The sequence below is a fragment of the Phaethon aethereus genome (genome assembly GCF_964289735.1).
Source record: "Phaethon aethereus genome assembly, contig: HAP1_SCAFFOLD_372, whole genome shotgun sequence".
Classification (NCBI taxonomy): domain Eukaryota; kingdom Metazoa; phylum Chordata; class Aves; order Phaethontiformes; family Phaethontidae; genus Phaethon; species Phaethon aethereus.
In genome coordinates, this window is record NW_028113786.1 from 1 (window position 1) to 9,381 (window position 9,381).

General features: G+C 47.7%; 1 protein-coding gene across 1 annotated transcript; it reads left to right on the forward strand.

The window, feature by feature from the left end:
* Positions 1–73: 73 nt before the first annotated feature.
* On the forward strand, positions 74–1,574 carry LOC309416550 (patched domain-containing protein 3-like; the record flags this gene model as incomplete). The annotated part of the gene is made up of 1 exon (XM_082016090.1): positions 74–1,574. A coding segment is annotated over one exon (885 nt), but the record flags the coding sequence as incomplete, so codon positions are not given.
* Between the last annotated feature and the right edge of the window lie 7,807 nt (positions 1,575–9,381).

The window sequence follows — 9,381 nt, forward strand, 5'->3', positions numbered from 1 at the left end:
CATGGTTGTCATTACTCAAAGCGTAGATTACTGGAATGAGACCGTTCGTCTTAGCATTGAGAACTGCACACAGGATTTAGAGGGCATTTCCTACGTAGATAAGAACCTCTCAGAGTCATGGCTGAGTGTATACACAAAGCTTGCCGAAAGTGGTTTAGTAAATATAAGCAGTAAGAGTCTCTTCATTAATAACTTGCCTACACTGTTTCACATTGTTCCCAGTTTTCAGTGGGACATTAACAAGACTCAGGATAACATAGAAGCTTCACGTTTCTTCATCCAGACGGTGAACGTGACCTCAGCTGTTGATGAGGAGAATCTTCTCAATCAGTTAAGAGAGACAGCCAAGCAGTGCAGTATTCCGTTAATGGTGTACCACCCAGCGTTCATCTACTATGATCAGTACCTGGTAATAGTGCAGAACACCATTCAGAACATTGTTGTCGCTGCCGGAGCAATGCTCGTTGTCTCCCTTTTGCTTATTCCCAACCCGTTGTGTTGCTTGTGGGTGACTTTTGCTATAGCTTCTGTTATAGTCGGTGTTGCTGGTTTCATGACGTTTTGGAACGTCAATCTAGATTCCATATCCATGATCAACCTGGTCATTTGTATAGGGTTTTCAGTAGATTTTTCTGCTCATATTTCCTATGCCTTTGTTACGAGTGGAGAGTCATCAGCCAATAAAAGGGCAATCGAAGCTCTGTCCCTGCTAGGTTACCCAGTATTACAAGGTGCAGTTTCTACTATATTAGGAGTAGTTGTCCTGGCTGCAGCAAAAGCCTACATCTTTAGGACGTTTTTCAAGATCATGTTCCTTGTTATTTTGTTTGGGGCTCTTCACGGTCTTGTTTTTATTCCGGTGTTTTTAACCTTTTTTGGAAACTTGGGCAGATCACCACACGATACCAAATCTAAAAAGCTGGAGTTTAGGTTTACAAATGATAACGATTGTCCGTGACTAAGTTAAATGTAATATACTATATATTTATTGTATGTAGACTAAAATGCAGCGACTTTCAGGGAGTAGAAGAAATGCAGAAAATGAAGGACAGAAAAATAAATACAACAGGGAAGCAAAGGCTTCAGAAAAGGCAGGCAAGAAAAATAACAGAAGAAGAAATGAAAGCGCACAGAATGGATTTGCATTTCTCATTTTTGTGTGTGCTTGACTAAGACTTTAGTGTTGTTAGACCCTGTTTTGTGACTTGTTTACTGAATCTATTAAAATTATTATAAACACTGACCACTGCATCAGCTTAATGGACTACGTTACCGGTTTGTCAGGCAATGTATGCAGGAGGGAAGGGTAACTCCCACTGGTTTGCATTTTCTGCCCGCTTACCTTCAAGCTGTAACTCAGCCCAACGCTGAGCCTGAAGACAGTTTTCCCCCACGGGGCTCAAACCTGAAGGTTTTACAGCAACATTACGAGAGGTCAGAGCGGCCTTGGACTGCAATGACTCATAAGCCTTCAGGAGACAAAGTCTGCTTCGGCTCCTAACGCAGCACGAGAAACCCTTTGGGAAGACAAACTGACTTACATTTTCTATTCAAGTCCTCCTTTTCTCGGTGTCCCGTTTTCTCGCTAAGGTTAAACATATGTAGCTTTAAGAAGATTGTGTGTAGCTTCTGTGGGCTGCAGTTTGCAAAGGGATATGCTGTGACTGAGGTCTGAGCCAGCAAGGACCTCCTGGGTAACCACCACGGAAGATGCTGTGCCACGGCATGACAGGGCAACGATTTGCTAGAGAGAATCAAGCCCTGATTGAGGACAAAGTGAAAAAGCAACCCAGGTTTAAGCCAGCCAGTCGTAAAACTAGAAACCCATCAATTCTCCTGCATTCATCAGTGACAACCCATCCTGTGACGCGTTGATAGAGCAGAGGAGCTTTCACTGAATAACAGCTAAGAATATATGAGGTCGTCTTTTAACCTGTAGGGACAAGACACTGGATGAAAAGTCAGTTCATAATTTGTTGCCAATTTAATGGGGTACCTGTTGGAATCAAATGAATGATGGTAACTGTTGTTTGTAAGTTTGGAAAAAGTTATTTGGAGTTATTAAATTGGAGTTATTAAACTATTCAGTCCAAATCTGCAGCTGCAGAGTGTTTCTTCTGAGATGCAGCAAGTGTGACAAAGCCAGGGCCTGCCTCTGTTCATGTGGCTCTCTGAGCAGTTGCATGAGACCCAGTAGACAGGGCAGAATCGCTCGAGTTACTTCATGATGTCTCTGTTTATGGGGACAATGGACTGGAGGTCAAGTCAAGGCCTCAGTGACAAATAAACATCAAACTGTGTATTAGAAAAAGAACGTTATAAAAAAACAAATCCAAGCCCCCTCAACGCCCCTCCCACCAAATCTCCAAAACCCGAGCTAGCAGCTGACAGCCGAAGCGTTTCCAGGAGCTGTTCCCCGGAGCCAGCACCTCGGCACGCTCAGGCCCAGCTGACGGGGGCTCAGCCCGGTGCCGGTGGCAGGAAGAAGTGCAGAAGTGCCGGACGGCGCTGGAAAGCCACGAAGCGAAACAAGGCGGGAAGGGTTTGCCCGGCCCGTTGGCACGGTCCCGCGCAGCGCGCGGCTCTGCCCGCGGCGGCCCCGGCTGCGCGTGCTGCCTGCGAGCGCCCGCCCTCTGCTGGCCGCGCCGTGGGACTGTCGCCGCTGGGGCAGCCGGGCGGGCCCCGGGGCAAACTGTCCGCCTGACCTGAACGGGCCCCTCAGAACAGGGAAGCACGAAGGTGTCCCTGGTGATGGGGCTGAAGTGTCCTCTCAGCACTTCCATCGCCCAGAACGACATGTCCCAACTACAGCCAAAGCTCAGGCTTGCAGTCCCGCATCACTCTTCCCTAACTGCAAGGAGGATTAAAATCAATCACAGAGTCATAGAATACCAGGCTGGAAGGGACCTCAAGGAATATCTGGTCCAAGCTTTCTTGGCAAAAGCACGGCCTAGGCCAGATGGCCAAGTACCCTGTCTAGCTGAGTCTTAAAAGTATCCAGTGTTGGGGAATCCATTATGACCCTGGGGAGATTATGCCAACCGCTGATTGTTCTCACTGTGAAAAATTTTCCTTTTGTGTCCAATCAGAATCTCCCCAGGATTAACTTGTACCCACCTTTTCCATCTCACTCCTTGTAAAAAAGGCTCTCCATCTTCTTTTTAGCCACCCTTTAAATACTGGAACATGGTGATCCTTTAAAGAGGATGAACTGGTTTTGTGCTTCCAGGAGAAAAATGTGAAAAACTCTCAGAACCCTCTCGCTCCTTTATCCTCCATGGAAGCTTCCCACAGAATCCCTCCCAACTGAGCACTGAGCAAGCTGAAGTTTGCTCTTCCAAAATTTAAAACCTTTGTCTTAGTACTAACCTTCGGCATGCTCAGCAGGATCCCAAACTCCATGACATTGTGATCACTGCAGTCAAGGCTATCACTAATTGAGATATTACAAAGCAGGTTTTCTTGGTTTCTGACTAGCAAGTCCAGCAGTGCCTCATTCCTGGTTGGCACATCCAACATTTGTGTGAGAAAACAGTCTTCTTGCAGGAACTTGATGCATGACATGTGAGCTGCTGTATTGTTCTTCCAATAAATGTCTGGTAGTTGAATTCACCTCTAAGAACCAGGTTCTCTTGACCCAAACCTTGCTTAAGTGAAACAAATATTGCTTCATTGGCTTTATCATCTTGGTTTGGAGGTGCCTACTGTAAGATCCCCCTGGAAGATGACCTCCCTGATCCTGACCCAGAGGCATTCGTTAGGGCTTCCACAATCACCATAGCTGACTTCCATACATTCAAGGTTCTCGTTAACATAGAGAGTGACAACCTCCTCCTCTTCTTCCCTGCCTGTCTTTATGAAACAGCCTATAGCCATCCATTGTGATACTCCAGTCATGTGAGCTGTCCCACCATTTTCAGTTATTCCTATGATATCATAATATTCTGACTGGGCACAGAGCTCCAGCTCCTCCTGTTTCTTCCCCAGGCGGTGTGCATTAGTATACATACACTTGAGGTCGTTGGTCTTCTGGTTCTCATCTTGGGCGTCAGCTAAGAAAATTTGTTGCTCTTCTGGTTGGCCTGTCTTATTCCCTAATTTGTTGCAATGGCACAAGCATTGCCACTTTGGACCCCATCTCCCGAGTCCTTCTGTTTAAAGCCCACCTCACCAAGCTGGCCAGCCTGCTGCCAAAGATTCCCTTGCCCTCTTCTAGTCAGGTCGATCCATCCCTCCCTAACAGGCTATAGTCATCAAAGAATGACCCATTGTCATAAAAGCCAAAACCCTCACAATGGCACCAGCCACAAAGCCACAAGTCAATTTGCATTATACATCCATTCCTGGCTGCACCCTTTCCTCCAACTGTTAAAATGGGAGAAAAGATAGATAACTGGGGCACCAATACTGTTCACTTGCACCTCCCGGGGCTTTGTAGTCTTCCTTGATTCTGCCCAGGTTCCAGCTTGCAGTATCATTTGTGCCCACATGAAAGAATAGCAACGGACAGTAGCCTGTGCTCTTGACAAGTGGTGGCACCCTCTCTGCAACATCTTGGACCTTAGCTCCCAGAAGGCAGCATAACCCTTTTGACTTCCTGTCAGGCTGGCACATGGGCGCCCCAGTGCTCCTTAACAGAGAGTCACCCACTAACGAGCACTCATCATTTCTTTTTGCGGTATTCACCGTGTGCTGCTGGCACAGTGTCTCCTTGCAGACCTTGTTCATGGGTGTCTACAGCTGTTCAAGCTTCCTATCTGGTTTTGGTTGTAATGCTGGAGGGTGGGCAATGAAACCTGCTTTTGTAGGTCACCAGGGTCCAAGGTGCCTCATCCTCTGTGGTGTCCACCACAGGAGCATGGTTCTCGAACCACTTATCTATCTCCATCTTGGCCCCTCTAAGTGCAGCCTTTTAACCATTTCCTGCAACTCAGCCACCTGATGCAACAGATCATCAACCTGTGCACATCTTTTGCAGGTACTTACCTTTTCTCCACAAGAAGGGTCTGCGCACTCCTTGCAACTTACCATCTGTACTGAAGTCTCCTTCCTTGCCAGTTCCGTCTGGTTGGAAGCATGAGACATCTCAGAGGCTTCCTCTGCAGAAACACTGGTCTTAACTCTGAGGCAAGTGCCCACCATTTATGGCAGAGGCCTAAGGCACTTCCCTGGGCTGTGGGCCTCCAAGCAGGGTGTAGGTACAAGCCCTCCTGCACTATCTGCTGTGCCCCCGTGCTCTGCTGCGCCCTCTCAATCCCTGTTTGCGCACCCTAGTTGCAGGGCTCCTGGTTGCTAGTGTTCCCCAGGGCCATCAAAATCTCCCACGTTTGGTCCTGGCAAGGCCCAAAGCCGCGTCAGCCCCTCCTGTGAGAGCTGCCGGCCCCTGGCAGGGCTCTCTGCTCCTCCTCGGGTTTCCCTGGTGCTGCGAACCCCCATGTACGCCTCGATCTAGCGCTCAGCCACAGAACTTACCTTTGCCGCAGCTGCGTGCCTCAACAACTGAAAATATCCTTTTCTTTCATAGCTTTTGATTGTTTCATCACGAATGGTAACCTTTTTGCCCTTAACTAATCAAAAAAAAAAAAAAAGAAAAGGAGAGGGACAGAGAGGTGTCATGGGAACAAAAAACAAGAGTGAAGGATAACACAGAGCGCAGAAGGAAGACTCCTGACCATGCAGCTGAGACATCCACCCACAGATCTTTCCAGGCAAGTGGGCTGGAAGTTGGAGGTGGCTTTAACTTTGTTTAACATGGCACACAATACAAACTGGTCTATTCATCCTCCTTTCTCCCCTCTGTCTCAAACACCTACTCTTTTATTGCGTTTTGAACATTTCATTCTGTGTTTTTTGTACTTTTCAAAGGCAGGTTAGCCAAGTACATTTTAAACAGTTGATCAACATATTAAGGCTTCAGATGCAAAGCAGGTTTCAAGAATTTCCCTTTCCTTGCAAGACAGTCCAGAACCATGCAGGAATTAAAACCCTGAGGTGCCACAGGGAATCTGTGAATTCCAGCGTTGCCAGAGTAATTTTCCTTGAAGTTTCTGGGCAATTTTACTGAGGACAGCTCAGCAGAAAGTAGTTCACCAGCCCCAGCGCTGCCAGGCCAGTCAGGTGGGCCATGTCACCTTCATGCTGCCTATATCAGCAACACAGGGAAGCTGGTGTCCAGGAGAACAGCAGAAACCTATGGGATCTCCCCAAGGAATGAGGGAATCCTCACAGGTGGAAAGGAAGGTGTGCACGGTCGAGCACGTCACATTATGTTCCTTTTATATTCAGTGGGGATACACAAGACTTTTAGTTTCAAGCCCTCTGCCTATTTGTGTGTTCGGACTGGACTTTATTTGTGGGTAGTTGCCCTAGAAATTCTTTTCTCTCCATTGACTTGAAGGGAACCTGGAAGCCTGGTTCCAATGGAGGCACCTGTGTTCTTAGTCAAATGAACCCAGGAGGCCCAAGCAAAGCTTACTCATGGGTGAGATCCAGATTGACATCCACCACTTAAGCAGGTTTGATGAACACTGTGACCTTCGTTCAGCCTCAGTTTACCCTTCAGCCCTCACTGACTGACCTTCCCAGCTCCCTGTACGTTCCCACACCCCTCCCACACCACTCAGCTTTGGTGTGCAACTGCTGGCAGCCTGGGAAGGTGTAAGGGCCAGGGTGCTGCCTGTGGGATTTGTCCATGCTAGCGTGCACCCAAGCTCAGCCTGGTTTTTAACTGACTTGCCCGAGAGCTTGCCAATGTGTCCCAAGTCCCTTGCCCTCTCCCACCCCTCCCCACCTTCCTGCTACACAAACACTCTCCATGCATCAGGAGCGGCCATCCAGAAAGCCTGTCTCACACTTGAAGGCACTCCCCCCTCCAAAGAAAAAGGAATACTTCCATGAAAATGGGAAGGCAGCATACTCTGGCTGGAAGCACTGCTGGTGACAAGCATGTCTAAGACAAACCCACACTCCAGGAGACAGGAATAGTGTAGCTGAAGAAAACCTGAAAGGGTGTATCTGCAAATACAGACATCTCAGCAAAACCCCCACAAAGGCCACCTGAGGCCTTGCAAGAGAAGGACACAGCACCTGTCTGGACTGCAGGCAAACCAGAAGGCCAGAGTGGGAAGCTCGTCTCCCCAAACTTCCTTGAGCCTCACCAGTTTCACCCAGATCTGCAACGCAGCCCACATAAAGAAGGATCCGGTGGAGATGGCGAACATTGCGACAGGGATGTGAGGAGGGGAGCGGAGAGGGCACACAGGCTTTGGTCCAGGAACATGTAAGGCAAGAAGTACAAACAAGCTGCTGGCTCTCATCATGTCCTGGGCCAGAGTAGCCCACCAGGCAAAACTGCCTTTGTCAGGCTGGCCTGTAGAAACCTTGAAGGTGTTGGGCTTCTTTATTACTTGTGACCGAGTACGGAGTTAAGAACGAACCTGTATGACTAACTGTGTTTTATCTGAGGAGTCTGTCTTTGCCTCCTACAGCCCATTGTTCAGCTCTCACACAGAAGGGAGGAACATCTGAAGAGAACTGGGGGACGGGGTCGGCTTGGGGGCACTCATGGAGCCAGGAATGAAGACTTTGAGGTTCAAAGACTTTGAGAGAGCATGCCACTGCAGTACTGCATGGACCTCATGAGGTCAGCGGAAACAAGACACTGCGTCCAGACCTGGAGACAGGGCAAGATGGGCAGAGGGCCTCCTACAGCAATCTGCCCTGCACAGCTGCATAGCAGGGGTTTATCAGCCTCCGGGAGGTGCTCGCGTGCAGGAGGCACCATTGATGAGAAATGGCTCTGGGACTCGGAGTTCCACACTGAAAGGAATGGGGAAACTTGATGCCTTTAGAGTAAAAGCAAAACCCACTTCCTTGTCCCACCCTTCCACAGAAATGCCTCAAACACAAACTTAGATACAGCCCACACCTCACTGCACTGACTGGAAGAGAAGTGACACTTCAGTACTTTCAGTTTTGCTCCTGAGCATGGGCCCCATGCCATGACCGGCAGAGCTGTGTCCCTGGACTTTCACCGTGCAGACCCCTGCACACCAAGTTAACCCTTGGCCCAACATGTCCTAGTTTGCCTCTTGGCAGCACTTGTTCATATTGTCATGTCCATCAAGTCTACCTGTGCTATTTTGTGAACACTGCAAAAATTGTGGGGAAAATAAAATTTTCAGGAGACAGATGTAGATGATGCTACAGTTGCTGGCAGTAGTCACTATTTTCAGGTTTCCACTCTGTTCCATAACAGCAACCGTAAGTGTTCAATAAATTTTATTTTAATGCTCGGATGTCCTGTACCTGTTCTTTCTCTTTGACAAATGTAGTAATGGAATTAAAGGTTTTTATTTAGCTTTTGTATTTTTGCCAGTGCAGCCTTTGAAGTCCAGAACTAGCGATGAAAGAGCCTTTGACAGTTCAAGAGTCAGTAATTCTCAGCAGCAGAAATGTCCAGACAGGCCACAAGTTTTTTGTGATCTAACAGGTACTGTGAAACGGCCACTGAGACACTCTCATAAATTATTTGGGTAAAGATCAAATGATGCACAGATGGGCTGCCAGTCAGGATTATACCCCAGGTCAAACAGACTTGTGATATTCAGTGTTAGTGTGCAAGGAGGAACAATACTCCTTTTTGGTTGAGTGTCTATTACATATCACTTAATCCGTCTTTGAGGACATGTTTTACAGACTCTTGGGTTTTCTCCTATTCGTGTGCTATTGCTTGCCTAAAAATAACACAACCTCAAGTTTTTCATGCAGTGCTCTGTGACCTCCTCTGCAGAAGCATCCATCCCAGGAGGTGCTGAATGCACTTCTGTTGATTTATATTCAGTATTTTCTTTTCCATGGTTTCCAGTACTGGATTCAAGCTGTTTCTAGTAAAACATGTTTCTAGGACATGTTGGGCCAAGGGTTAACTTGGTGTGCAGGGGTCTGCACGGTGAAAGTCCAGGGACACAGCTCTGCCGGTCATGGCATGGGGCCCATGCTCAGGAGCAAAACTGAAAGTACTGAAGTGTCACTTCTCTTCCAGTCAGTGCAGTGAGGTGTGGGCTGTATCTAAGTTTGTGTTTGAGGCATTTCTGTGGAAGGGTGGGACAAGGAAGTGGGTTTTGCTTTTACTCTAAAGTAAAAAATCTAGTACTGGATTCCCCTAGCTGCGGAACACAACAGGGACATTTAAAAGATGAAGACAGTCGTTTCTTCTCCTGAAGAAATTATTTCTGGAAAGCATTAGCAAACTTGGCATTTCTACGGGCAAGTAACTTGGCAAGTCCAGAGGGAGCAACTGTTTTCTTGCATTCACTGCTCAGCTGTGTTTTCTGTTGTCACTTCGAGGTACTAATTTCAAGTGCAGAAAGCAGAAATAAC